Source organism: Perca flavescens, chromosome 15 (assembly GCF_004354835.1).
Source record: "Perca flavescens isolate YP-PL-M2 chromosome 15, PFLA_1.0, whole genome shotgun sequence".
NCBI lineage: Eukaryota > Metazoa > Chordata > Actinopteri > Perciformes > Percidae > Perca > Perca flavescens.
In genome coordinates this window covers 15,481,154-15,495,676 of record NC_041345.1, presented here as the reverse complement: position 1 = coordinate 15,495,676, position 14,523 = coordinate 15,481,154, and the positions used below count along the sequence as shown (strand labels likewise).

The 14,523-nt window shown below is 42.2% G+C and overlaps 1 protein-coding gene across 1 annotated transcript in view; it reads right to left on the bottom strand.

The window, feature by feature from the left end:
* pde4a (phosphodiesterase 4A, cAMP-specific) overlaps positions 1-13,561 on the bottom strand; it is a 49,386-nt gene extending 35,825 nt beyond the window's left edge. Inside the window, exon 1 of the mRNA XM_028598676.1 lies at positions 12,358-13,561. Within this exon, the coding sequence (XP_028454477.1) occupies positions 12,358-12,653 (296 nt within the window). The 5' untranslated portion in view covers positions 12,654-13,561. The remainder of the gene's footprint in view (positions 1-12,357) is intronic.
* Positions 13,562-14,523: the final 962 nt, after the last annotated feature.

Sequence of the window (14,523 nt, the reverse complement as noted above, 5' to 3'; positions counted from 1 at the left end):
CGTGTTGCACAAGCGCTGTGCACTGCGGTTAACTATCACTTTTCCACTGGCAGCTACAGAAGGCCTCACATGCATAATATGGAAACTGCTGGAAAAGTCAGGAAGCAAAGTGGGGGAAATTCATGAGGATTTCAAGCCAGCGGTTGCTGGAGGTTCGTGACGGCACAACATTATGGTGACAAACGCTTTACCATCATGATGAACACATCTTTAGGAGATGTGCCATGCCCTGCAGGGTGCAAAATGAGGACATTACACACACACACACACACACACACACACACACACACACACGTCTTTCACATTATTTCTCACTCTTGCTGCCTTCACATAAACACACATACATGTACACAAACACACACTGACATACTGATGCTCAACCAAGTGTAGACTCTGCCACACTCAATATCTTCCTTATACATATTGAAATACAGAATGGAAACTGAAATAAAGCTCAATAAAACACTGGGGGCTGAGGCTGGTTTGGTTTAATCTCATTACACTGAAAGCCTGAGGCCTCTCTTCCTCTATTTATAGCACCCTGAGAGAGAGGAGGGCCGACATTCATGTACACAACATCACTGGCTTGTGCAACTGCGGCCGCGAGTGGCAAGGGACACGACCAATCGCAGACCGGTCTTGCATCAAATTTGATGTGACAAAATACACAATTGCCTATGATCTGTGAAGACAACTGCGTTCATTTTCTATTCTCCAAACACATGCGTGCTTCCTCATTTGCCACATTTACCTTCTGTTCCTCTCCGCTCTGCTTATCTTCACACCTTCTCCCTGGTGCTGGCGCCCCACCTGTTTGATGCAAAGGAATGGGCTCAGGGGTTGTCTATTAAAGCAGGCAGCATCTATGTGCAGGGGAGCACCCGCTTCTTCGTCTTGTTCTTTTTCCTCTGCATCTTTGATAACACCCATATGTTTCTCTGGTATTTTCTGGTACTCAGACTGAAGATGAGGATGAAAGATCTTTGATGGATTCTGCTGGTTTTGGCCACTTTCAAGTATGTGCCTTAAGAATACGCTAATGCAAACATCAAAATGATTAGATCCTCTTGCTTAGGGACACTTTGAAACTTTTGCTGGGCACTGTCAGTACTTTGGATTGCACCGTCCACCTTTCATGTTCTTCAAAAATGCCAACAACAACAACAATGAAAAAGCGCAAGAGAAAAGCTGCATGGAGTGAGAGAAGACTCAATTCTGATCTTCTTTAAGGAAACCTTTCACAACAAAACCCCCAAACCACACAAGTAATCACACTATAAGCCCCTTGATACACACACAACAAAAAGAGAGAGAGAACTCGGACTAGGGCCTCACTGGTGTTAATTACTTTGCCTTTGTTGGGGGTAAAATACACCTCCCAGTCTACGTCAGCATCATTAGAAACCCCGTATAATGGAGAATGTTACTTCCAGTGAGGAACATGCTGTCTTCACTTAGAGACTATTTTTTACATAATAGTACAAAGGACTGATAAAGTCACATGGTGCAACGACAATCAACTGAGACTCAATTGCGCTCAATATCAGCAAAACCAAGGAGCTTGTAATGGCTACCAGAGGAACAGGACAGAACACAAGCTGTATGATAGTAGACAATGTTTCAAATATGGATGTTGCTGCAAAGAAGCTACAAATTCCAAAACGTGGGTGCTTCACACACATCTTTTACCCAGCAGCATAAAAGAACACAAACAATCACTACAGTTTGAACGTGGGCATCCAAGATTACCATACTGTCACCAACTCAGTATCCGACCAAAATATGGTCACAATCTCCCCTTCTGCTGCTGAGTTATGGCGTTGAATAATGGCCAGAATAGCTTTTTTGTAGAACATTATGATGTCAAAGTCAAGTTGACCTTTTGGATATAAAATATCATCACATCATAATTTTATCTTATTAGACATTTGTGGAAATTTGTCATAATTAGCATATGAATTCTTGAGTTATGTCCCAAAACGTGTTTTTGTGAGGTGACCTTGACCTTTGACCACCAAAATCTAATCAGTTCATCCTTGAGTCCAAATGGACGTTTGTGCAAATTTAATGAAATTCCCTTGAGGCGTTCTTGAGAAATCGCATTCACGAGAATGGGACGGAGAACGTTGGAGAAGTCGAAAACATTATGCCTCCAGCCACCACGGCTGTCGCCAGCGCAGAGGCATAAAAACATCGGGATCTCAAACTGAAAAGTAGAGCATCAAATGAAATGCCATCCTGAACCCTCGGGCCATGCTTCTTCTTTTCCACTCTCTGCCCTCCAACAGCCTGAATGTTGAGTGTTAATGTGTGAACATGAACATGACCTACAAGAAATAGGCTCACTGCTCTGACAAAACAGGTTACACCCCCACGTTGATCTAGGAGCAGTCAGGAGTTGGAACAGCAGCTCTTTTTCTCACAGAGTGCATCAGCCTCACACCACACCTTCATCAGTCAGCTATAAATCATAAGCTGCTTCATGCATTATGTAAAGTTCTCAACTGTGCCCACAAACCTTGTTGCAGTTGCAAAGATTGCCAGTGTTTTTTATATCTATATTCCTCACACAGACCTATTTCATCTGTTTTGTTTTCATGGGTTTCTGAATCATTCTGTGTCAGTGACGATAAAAGATTATTTTGCCCAGACTTAGACAGGAAGCAACAATCATTATGTATTCCTAAGCAGCAGCCTCAGCTGGCATCAACACATCAACAGTGACATAATGTAAAAATACATTGTAGTGTGCACACAGGTACCAAGCACTGCACCTCGTCACATATTAGTAGGCAATAATACATGGAACTTTAAGCCCTCACAGTGTCACATATTTTGGAAAAATTAATAATTTCAGTAACGGAAAAAGAAAATTTCAACAATTTGGAGTAGTTGAAAAATTACATGGTGAGAAAATTCTCCCAACTCTTATACAAATCATCTGGATTGTTTCAAGACTGCTTTGTCATAAAGCTAAAAGGAAGCCTTTAATTGACTAATCCGTCATCCATTAATCTCTCACTTAAATGCCGTTTGGACTAAAGGGGCCCTGTTTGAACTGGATCCATCTCTAAATGCTTTATCAAGTGTTTGGCAAAATCCAAAGTTATGTATTGGTAGATCTCCCCTTTTTTGGAGGGATTGGTTGAAAAATGGAATTGTCACAATGGGGGATATGTATCTCGGTGGCATATTGAAATCCCATGAGGATGTTGTAAAGCACTTTGGAATTCCTAGGTCTCAATTTAAAAAAAAAATTATTTTTGATATCTGCAACTTCGCCATCTGTTGCTGGAGATTTTTGGATCCAGTTATTCAGTCCTGAAGGCACCAGAATGTTTAGATAAGGTGTTATCTACATTTGCTGCATGGACAAATGTTGTCTACATTCGAGAGTCTGGACTTTTCCCGGTGGGCCGGTAGTGTTTCGAGGCCGCGAGGGCCGGTCTTATAATAGTTATACATTGCAAGTTCTTAGCAACGCTATCCGGCTGCCCGCTGGTCAAACTGTGCAGCCTCTGCTCAACCCGTACGGCGGGCCGCAGCAGCCTCTTATTTCAATACAAACACAGGCTAATCAGAAAGCACTAACGGTCACAACCATGTCAAGGATTTTCAGAAATATAGGAGGATCAGTGAGCGGTCCCTCCCCTAATGGCATAGCCCTGGTCGGCCTATGATGTAAAGCCATCAAACACCTCTTTTTTTTCTTTGTCACGTTTGGAAGTCTATCGGTAACGTTAACAGACAGTGTGTGAGTCTAATGATGGAAAGCCAAAAAAGAAAATGGAAAGGTGGCGCTGAGATGATTAGACTCAAAAGGAAAAAAAGGGATCGTGTTGCTGTGCTGTGTGTTGTTCATTCATTCATCATATGAACATTCCCATCCCATAATGAAAGCCAACGAATAGTAGTGGGTCTTAAGCAAGGACTTGAATGTTTCAACGGTCTGAGCTGTTCTTATATGAATAGGTAAACTATTCCCAAGGTTTGGAGCATCCACTGCAAAGGCTCGGTCACCTTTATTGGCACATTGAGGAGCATCTGATTGGAAGACCTCAGTGCTTTGACAGGTGTGTGGACATGTAAAAGCTCAGATAAATAAGAAGGCGACAACCCATTTAAAATCTTAAAAACAAGCAATACAATTTTAAAACCAATCTTGATACAGACAGGAAGCCAGTGGAGTGTGGTCAAAACTGGTGTAATGTGGTCACGCTTTTTAGTCCAGTTTAAAAGTCGAGCTGCTGCGTTCTGGACTAAATGTAACCAACGAAGGGATGACTGATCCAATCCAACATATAAAGAGTAACAGTAGTCTAATCGAGACGTAATAAATGCATGTATGACTCTTTCGAAGTCTTTGCATAGTAGGTAGGGCTTGACCTTAGCCAAAAATCTCAGCTGGAAGAAACTGGTTTTAATAACTAAAAAATGTAATATTAAATTAAATAAATCTGTTTGTCAAATTTAAAAGCACTGTCAAAAATCACACCCAGATTCTTGGTAAAAGGACGAATATGGGAACCTAAAGTATCAAGAGCATCTACACAGGCACTAAAATGTTCAGCACGACCGAACACAACAATGTCTTATTGTCATTGAGACAGAGAAAATTCTCTGTCTCATATTTTGAGATCTCTCAAGCAGTTAAGCAAAGGCTGAAGCATGTCTTTATCATTATTTTTTACAGGCAAATAGATTTGTACATCATCTGCAAAACAATGGAACAAAATGTTATGTGTTTTTTTTTTTTAAATATTGAAGTTTAACTTCATGGAAAAGGTCAGGAGGCTTCTGGGTATTATTCTATGCTTATGCAGAACCTGGGGGGTTGGAGCCTGGCCAGCCCTCAAGAAGACATGGGAAAGAGATCTGAGTATTACATTGGATGATGAGGAGGGGACAGAATTTGAGGGTGCACCTCATTCAGTTCAAGATTACTCTATGCATCACTTATATTGGACTCCCTCCAGATTGTTTAGAATTGGTCTAAAAGACACACAAAATTGTTGGAAATGTAAGACAGAGAACGGCCAATTACTTCATGTCTTATGGTCCTGTGATTAGGAGGTTCAGGTGGGGACGGGAAATGTTAATGTTGTAAAGTATAGGTTTTGTATGTTGTTTCAAAAACAAACAGTAAAAACAGTGATGATATAATATATAATAGTATAACACTCACAGGAGCCAAGTACTTTTACTTTTGATATTTAAAATACATTTTATCGGTTGCATACTTTTACATAAGTAAAGGATTGAACTGCTTGCAAGATGCAAGTTTTTCATCCAACTGCTCAAATGACAATAAATATTTGCTGGCTGATTTTGTTTTTTTGCTTTCCAAATCAGCAAACTATTAAACATTTAGTGTCACATTAAGTGTTATTGTGCAGCATTTTTTTTTCAATCAAGATTACACAACAATGGTGGAGCGGAGTCAGACCAAAGGACAGAAACAAACCATTGCTATATTCCTGTCTCAGGCATACTTTATATCGGTCAACATTGTCTTATCATAGAATGATATATAGGCCTATATGAGTATGATTTCGAGAAGAATTATGAACTTCTGAACAAAGCTTTGGTCATACTATCTGGGACTGGGCCACAGTGTGGAAGTCTGTGACATGGTACACCACTATTAATGCCATCTGTCCCTCTTCTCTAAGCAGGACTGACACTCTTTCATAATCATCCAGTGAATCCGAAATTCTGCCAGTAATTTTGGGCAACAACACAGTCCTGGGGCAAGAGGTCTGGAAGTGATACCTCAGAAGAGACGCTGGCATCAGCAGGCAGTTGAACGAGCATGCAGTCTTCATCTGTGTCTGCCTGTGCCAAGCATGGTCTCCAGGTGCACTCCTCCATCCCTTTTTTGCTCTGATTCGTTGTGAGCTCTTTTTGTGAACTAGGCTCTCCCCTAACGTACCTCACATTAGTCTGATATGGCACTCTGCTTGACAGGTGTACGCTACTTGTTCTTTCTGCTCCACTATGTGTGTGTGTGTGTGTGTGTGTGTGTGTGTGTGTGTGTGTGTATATATATGTGTGTGTGTGTGCGTGCGTGCGTGCGTGCGTGCGTGCGTGCGTGCGTGTGTGACAGAGGGGTTGTCAGTCTCAGTTATTCAGACAGCTGTGCGCTAAGACAGCAGCCTAAAGCACATTTCCGCGGGGTTGTCAGTGCTTTCACTCTGTGCCACAGAAGCAGAGACCGCCAACTGTGTCTGGATTGTGGTCTGTCTCACCTGCTGGTACGAGACATGGACTCAATATCCTTGTTCACACGTCTGCCTTGTAAAGAAATCTCACACAGAACGACCATCATATAACAGTTTTTTTTCTCAAGAAGAGCTGTTTGCTGAGAGGTGAAAGACTACCATTTATTTTGAAATTGAATACACCGCACAATTTAAATTCTCCTGAGTCTCAGCAGTTTGAAGAAGATGACTTGATTACACTAAAAAGGTTTTTCCTTTTAGTTCCTCTTAACGCCTATGGGCTTGAAGAATAAATTACTATTACTACTACGAAAAAGCTAAATTTAATTTTGCGACATAAGAAAAATAAATCCAAGGAAAAAGTTCATTCTGAATTCACACAGGATGGTTTTTAGTTTGTATTTTCATCACACAGCATAATTATTAACAGTTTTTCCTTCAAATATGCTGCTCTTTGATGCACGGCTCTGTTTGAACTCCCTCTTTAACGGCAGCTGATTGCTAGCCATATAATGAAGGTGTTTGTGTCTACTCTGCCCTTGAAGTCTGTGATTTTTCAGGTAACGACTGGATCTTGAAGAATGAAAAATGACATCAATGTAAATTACCTTTTAAGGAGAAAAATATAGAAAGAGATGAGGCACTGCACACTGTCAGTGGTGGGCAGTTCATTCCACCACTGGGGATATGAAGGTTTAAGATTCTGATAAGGCTTCAAGGGGTGAGAGACTCTGCAAGCAGCTGATGATCTCAGTGGACAAGAGAGGGAGAGTGGGATGAAATGATAGATAGATTTATGATAGAGAAGCTGTGTGCTTAATGCTGCTGTAAGCAAGAACAAGACTATCAGAGAGAATTTCATAAGCTACAGGGAACCAGCGAGATGGCCACACAATAGAGAGACAAAGCAGAGAACAGAAATAGAGATGGAATCAATGCTCCCCATTTACACTGGGGTGAAATAAAGCACTGGGAGGATAGAGGATCAAAAAGAGAAAAATGCAGCAATCAAAGGCTGTAATTTTTATGGACAAAAGAGTGATTCAAGAAATATTATTAAATGGCCAGCATGAGGCTTAACACAATCACACTAGACATCTTGTGAGAGAGGAAACCATTGCATTATAAACTGTGGCCAAAAGTTCCATTAAGGGGGTTTAATGGACATGACAAACATGATGAAAAGGAATTAAGGACTGGGTGCTGTTTCAGACAAAATGTAAGCAGACTAGCTGCACCAAAACTGGGTGATATTTGTTGGTCACAAGAGGACTTTTTGTGCAACCTGGATTTTTGATGCCATGGCTCATTTTGTTTCTTCTTGCTGGGATCCTTGCCCATCCACACAAAAACAAAAAACAACTGACTTGTGTATCATCGCTTCAAGAGGATTCAGTGTGAAAGTAATTAAAATGCAAAGATGCCAAGATTTCTAGCTGTTTCACGAAGCAAACTGACTGTGCTAAATGTGGTTATGTGGCCTAAGTATGTGAGGAGCCTGTGAAAGCCTCCTCCTATGAGACGAACACAAAGAGGGACCTTGGATGAGCTGCATACATCCCCTTTGAATTAACAAAATGTCCAGTGTCATTGCACCAAGATCTCATCGGGGTTTTACCTGAGGTCTCTGGGATCTCCCTGAGCCAACCAATAGTGACCACCGTTCCAGTACATAAACTGTCTCCAGATACTAATTAGCACCGAGAATAGTGAAAAAAGCACAACGTATTCACAGAAGAGTGCAATCTGTAGCTTAAACAGATGGTTCCACTATACAAATGAGATAAGCGTTCTATTACTTAATGCTATTAAAACACATTTGTTGGGATAATTAATGAATACTCTCTGCATGAGGCTTTTTTGTTTCTAGAGTGTATAAATGTAAATGTATGATCAACAACAAAATACAGCTGTTGTGGTAATTAACTGGAGCTGTACCTCATTATGAACTAAATTATTATGGCAGCCGGCCAGTCAGTCAGGCAAAAGAGCAGCTCCAGCTTACAAACAGCCCTGGATCTCAGCTTGGGGGAGGAGAAAAAAAATGCATGTGTAAAGAATGCATGAAGTGGTAGGTGAGGGAGGCAGGGAGAGAGGGAGGCAGGGAGGAAGGGAGGCAGGCTTTGGCTGGAAAGTGTTGCAGAGGACTGAACCAGCTCTGTGCTGTGATTAAACTATCGGTAGACTAGTTCTTCAACAGAGGTATGTTAATATTCACTTTCTCACCTTATAAACATACAAATCATGATGCATATCCAGTGGGATCTACTACATACTGACAAATTATACAGTCAAGCCCATCAAGGGCCTGTAGGCTTTGCCTTTTTTGGGAAAATGAAATCTATTCTACAAATGCACAAAACAAGTAACCATAGCAACAGAATTGCAGGAAGAACTGTTACTCATTCAGTGTCAGTCAGTCATCTTCCTGTTGGAACTTCCTAGAGCATATTGGGGATGGGACCTGATGACTGATACACTCATATTAGCATCCTCTGATAAAAGGACTGACAAGACGGTCGAACAAAAGACACCGGGGGTGGGAAGAGGAGGCAGACTGACACTCTTGGGGGGAAGCTGATTGCCACTAAGACTGCCATTTTGTGGGATACAACAGAGACAAAAACAGACAAGTGAAAACAGTCACAGACAATGATTCTTCAAACAATTATGCTAAACAACACCCAGAATCCCTCTTGTATGCTATCCATCCCTCGACTGGTGACTGTTGGGAGGGCTTCGTTTTCAAAAGCAAGTGTATCAATTACAGTAACATGGTGCAATCTGTTTCTCTATGAACCTTTTCCTAAACTATTTCACCAGCATCTCTCAGGCTGATTGATCTTTCGAACCTCCAGATAAGGTCTTGACCAACGGTCACTGGGTCGATCAGTGCCCAACCAATCAAAGACCAATTACCTTTTCCACTCTCCAACAACAAAGTCAGCGAATAAATTTGACCATTTGATATTTATCATTATAATGGCAAAAGATAATTTGTGCTGAGCTAAAAATGTTGAAAACGTATCCTGAATTCCTCTTTCTATTAAAGCATCCCAGCATGAGGATATTCTGCTTCAGTTTTTTCTCAGAACTGTTTGTTTAGTAACTTGGACCTTTGTCAATCTAAGGGGGCTTTCACACCTACCTCGTTTAGTCCGGACTTTCTGACTTTTCAGTTTGATCCAAACCAAAATTACAGGTGTGAAACCTCCCACGGACAACAAACAGCCAAAATTTGGTCCAACTAAAAGAGGTAAACTCGTTCCGGATGAAACTGGTTCGGACTTTCAGACCAAATACAGGAAGTTCTGGCAGGCTATCATCATGTTAAAAGCTCCTTTAAGGAATAGCTCAGTGCTTAGTGTGTACGTGAGAGAAACGGGGAATGCACTCAGACCAGACAGCTGTCGGCTATCAGAGAAGAGAATACATTAGCAGTTTACTTGTTAAGTGGTAGTGTATATAAAGTGTAGGTTTCAGTTTGTCTCTGAATGAATGCTGTAGCTCCTCAAAACCCAAGTAAAGTTCCTGTGTCTTGCTTCTCAACAACGCAACAACAAAAAAAAGGAGCCGCAGTAGCATGGAGAGAGCAGGAGTCAGTTGGAAAAAACTCACAAGAATTCCGACACCAGAGAGAGGATACGAGAGGACGGGGAAGTCCGTCTACAAACCAATCAATTACAAGCATTGGGAGACTCGGCTCACATTTGATGACAACAGAACATAGTTATGTCATGTATAGTTCTTTAGTGCACATGCATAACTGCAGTGTGAAACCAAAACTAACCGGATCAAATGTTTACAATGTAAGAAAAACATGAACCTTTCAGGTGTGAAAATGTCCTAAGAATGATTTTTTTTCCATATCTTAGGGTTCAGTGAAATGCAGCAGTAGTGAGATCAGATGTGCATGGTGCTGCCTTTCATAGGCCGGAACTCAACACAAGTTAGCCTTGAGCTAAAAACACAGAGCAGCCAGATGTTCATAAAGCTTGATAAATCCAGCGAGGAGATGGAGCATCCAGCGAGGAGATGAGGCATCCAGCGAGGAGATGAGGCATCCAGCTCGAAGCGTCCTTTATTGGGACATAAGTAAGCATGCAGAATATACAGTCGCTCTAATACTGTAAGTGAAAAGAATGAAAATAATATCTACACAACCAAAATCGCTCTTGCTTCCCACTGATATGAAAACAAATGAATTTAGGGCCTATTGTAATACAGCCTACAGGTCAGACACTAACCTGTGCACAGCCCACTTATGGATACCTCTATACCCATACACATACACACATTGTGCACGCTGCAATTCGTCACTATTCATGATACACAACATTTATCTACCGGCCTTCATTTCTCTGTGCACCCTCTTTCCCGAACAATCTGTAGTACAAACACCCACAGGCCATACACATCACCTCTTGGATGTGGTGAGGCACATACACACATGAACACATACACACAGTTGGAGCCAACTTGGTGTGCTCTAAGAACTGAGCTTGTCGGAATCGAATTACCTCTATCTTTTTCTCTCTCTCTGCCCTCTCATGGTTTGCCGCCCACAGAAGGAGAAGGGCAGGCAGAGTCAGTCCCAATCCACTAAAGATTGGACTGCCTCAAAGTGTGTCCTGAGGACTGAAATACAAATCAGCCCTTCCTCCAGTCAGCTGGAGTTGGCCCTTCTCCCAGGGGCCTGCCGGGAAGGCCGTCTGTGGCATTAAAAAATGAAAGAAAGAAAACAAATAATAACAGAATTAAAAAAAACAGGACCCCAAAAGTCCCTTTTAAGACCCAGCACACTCTCAGGGATGTGTTATTAGTCTAATAATCACCCTTTTTAATGTGTTGCTGTTGTGGAAGGAGCACATTTGGCCTTCGTCTGTGACTGGAAGAGGGTGAGGGGGATAATAAAGGAGTCAGAAACAGTCCAGCATGTAAACTAACTCTTTCACTTGCAGGAACGTGGGGATTTTAGGACAGAGTGGAATAGGGAGTGACCTGGAAAACCAGCATTTATAGCCTTGATTTTCTCTCTCTGACAATCTCTCCTAGAAACAGGGATATGAACATACACAATATAATATAAATGAGTCACGTAAACAGCCACCCTAACCCCTGCCCATAATGAACAGGCTGTCAATTCTATGATGCTCTTTAAGATATGGAAAAGTAAACAATAAAAACAACCATGGTGCTGCATTCTAAGGATAAAGGAGGAGGATAAATGGAGCAATTGTTGTGTAAGGACAAAGAATTGGTATCAAACTTGTATCATTCCATGACTCACTTAATGAAATGCCTTTATCTAATCAGCTTGATTAACATGCATGGTATAATTTGATTTAAGTGCTGGAAGAGTTGTTGGCTGGTAGAGTTTAAGTATCATATAATTCTGCTGTGTCTGATGTCCTTTCCCTAATGCGGTGAATTTTTGACTGTCATGTCTGATCAGAGCGCAGCCCATGGTGAGCCAATTACAAGTTGTCAGAGTCCATCTGTGTGACAGTCCAGGTAACACTTCATAACTTTTCAACACAACCTCTACCTCATCCACCCCACCTAGGAGGTCAGATGTCAGGATCATATTCTTGGAGATCAGTGCCCTGCTAAAGGGCACTTCAGCAGGGTGCATCCTAGTAAACAGGGGGCTTTCACTTTTGGTCACACCCACTGGGCCCCACACCTCCCTCTGCAAACAAGCTGATAAAGGCCTGGATTGGATGGCGATATCTCAGTACTGCACGCTCGAACGCACCCACTAGACCTTTGGTGCCATAAAACCGACAGTGCCTCGTGTCTCTTATCGAATACATGTAACATGTGGACGCTCATAAAAATGTTACTGGTATGGTATTTACAGATGCTGCTCATCCGTTTCGAGTGGGCGGACTGGTTTGCGCTTTATACCCATCTGACAGTCTATCCAAAGACGCATAACGCATCAGCACCGAAAACCCACGCGTCCCGCCTCCTGGTAGAAAGCGCTTCATATCAGTTAACCCTTCAGGCACACTGCGTTATTACGCACTCATTAAAATGCACCCCCTCCTTCCCTCTCGTTTACGCATATGCCTTGTGGGCTGTCATGGGCTATTATTGGGATGTTTGGAATGCACACCCCTCTCTCGCCTACCGTTTATTCCCGACACAATTTCCGATCGATGTGTTTGTGGTTCCGTGGAAAGAGGATGGCCAGGACATCCGAGACTTTTTCAGTCCTGGTCGGTCGCTCGTATCCACGGCGTCTGAGCGCTCCATGTGCCGGTGGTGATGCCGGTCGGTATCGGAGTACCCCCGGTGTTTGATTTTGATCGGGGTCCGGGGTTGTCTCCAAAGATGCTGCGGAGGCTTCAGAGTCGCCTGTCCTTCCCGGGGAACCGGGAGCGACAGGGACAGGCTCTTCTTTGCGCATGGTGGTGGTTCCATCATAGTGCAAACAAAATGTAAAGATCCCTTTTAAACTTATTGATTAAATGATATGGATGTATTCGTTTATTTGAAGCATAAAACAAAACGTTTCATGTCCCTTTCTGCCACTTGATCTCTGAGCGAACAAATCAAAGTGACCAAGTCCAGCACAGCCCAGATCTGAATCTTGTTTTCTGAATAACATCAAAAACTGTCACAGTGGTAATCTGACAAGTCATCCAAAAATCATTAATGTCATTGTTTTCAGTGGTGATCAGTTTTAATTTAGTATAATCGTCGCTCCGCCGTGATCCTCACGAGTCCTGGGTTTTGGTGATGAGACACCGGTCCTGCTGCTTCCCCTGAAGTTTGACGTCTCGTCGCCCATGGCGCACAACCGAATTACTATTTATTTGAGAGAATGTATTGCTTTTTATCAGCCACTTATTGCAGAGACACATAGATCGCCGAGGCTCGCTTCTATGCGTGTGTGGTGTGGTATTATTGCTGCCCTATGTCTTTCAGATGAGCTGAAATTTCCAAGCAATTTCCATAAAAGTACTCAATCTATCACGGTTCATGTAGAGCTACGGCATCTCTGTGTGCGCATAGACCGCAGAAGTCTTCAATAATCCCTCCATTGAGATGTTGCATCCAATGATTTTCAGCAAGATGTTGTACTGGACTCAATAACCATCCCTTCTCAAAACATCAGGATGGTGTGAGGAATGGTTGGACATGTCCAAAAACCACATGCGATCCTTTGTTCCTTACTGTCCAGACTCTCTTCTTCAGGTTTTGTTTTGTCAGAATGCATCATAAAAGGACACAAATTAATATTTGCGGATGTTCAGTCATCATGTTCAGTGATGTGGGCCATTATCTTCCCATTCTCATATTTGCTGGAGTTCGACGACAACAGCTTCACCACAACGCTCTCTCTCTCTCTCTCTCTCTCTCTCTCTCTCTCTCTCTCTCTCTCTCTCTCTCTCTCTCTCTCCTGGCAAGCCCAGTCTATCTGTGGTTGGGTGGATGTTCTCAGTGATTTGCCAGCACTGGAGGGTTTTGAACCTGTTATGTGCTCATCCATTATGTTTTGCCCCATGCGTGCATTCACTGCACAGACAGAAAATAAACACAGCAAATTGCTCAAATGATGGCAGTTGAAAAAGAGGCTTACAAGATCAGGCATGACATCTTATCATTTTGTAGCTGAAAATGTCACTTTGATTTAGCCAGTCCATGCTTGAGGAGCCTACATGTTTATATGCCCCCTGGAGTGACAACGCTGACACCTTCCAGTCCGTCCCATTGTGTTGCTGCTCCCAGTATTTTTAGATGAAGAACAAACGTAAACACTATCCCTTTGCTTTGTGAGCTGTGCAGGGCACTCACATTGTTAGGTCAAACTATATATTCCCATAAGGTCCACCACAGCTAATGGTAGCCTACTGTAAACACCTTGGATGAAAGCATCTGACTAGTGACCTTTGTGACAATGAGCTGACTTCTGTCTGTCTGGGATCAATGTTTTACTTCAGTATTTTGGTCTGGAGTGCATTTTATTTGATGCTAAATCAGATCGCACTCTTGATCAGACGGTGCTGGCTATTTAAGTTTTGTAGGTGCTAGTTGGGTTGTGTAGGAGTATAGGGAACATGCTATTATTTTCTACGGATTTTAAAGGATCACATTGGTTGTCTTCAGTGTTTATGCACTGCACTGTACATCGTGTATAGCCTACCTTAAATTCTCATGTCTTAAAGACAGCCATTGTTTTGTGTTTACGTAGCATAGAAATCTGATAGTGACTTAGAATACACATAACAGCAATGTGACATGGACCAATTAGATCTTTTGATTGCTAATAAATTATACAGTTAATTTTCTT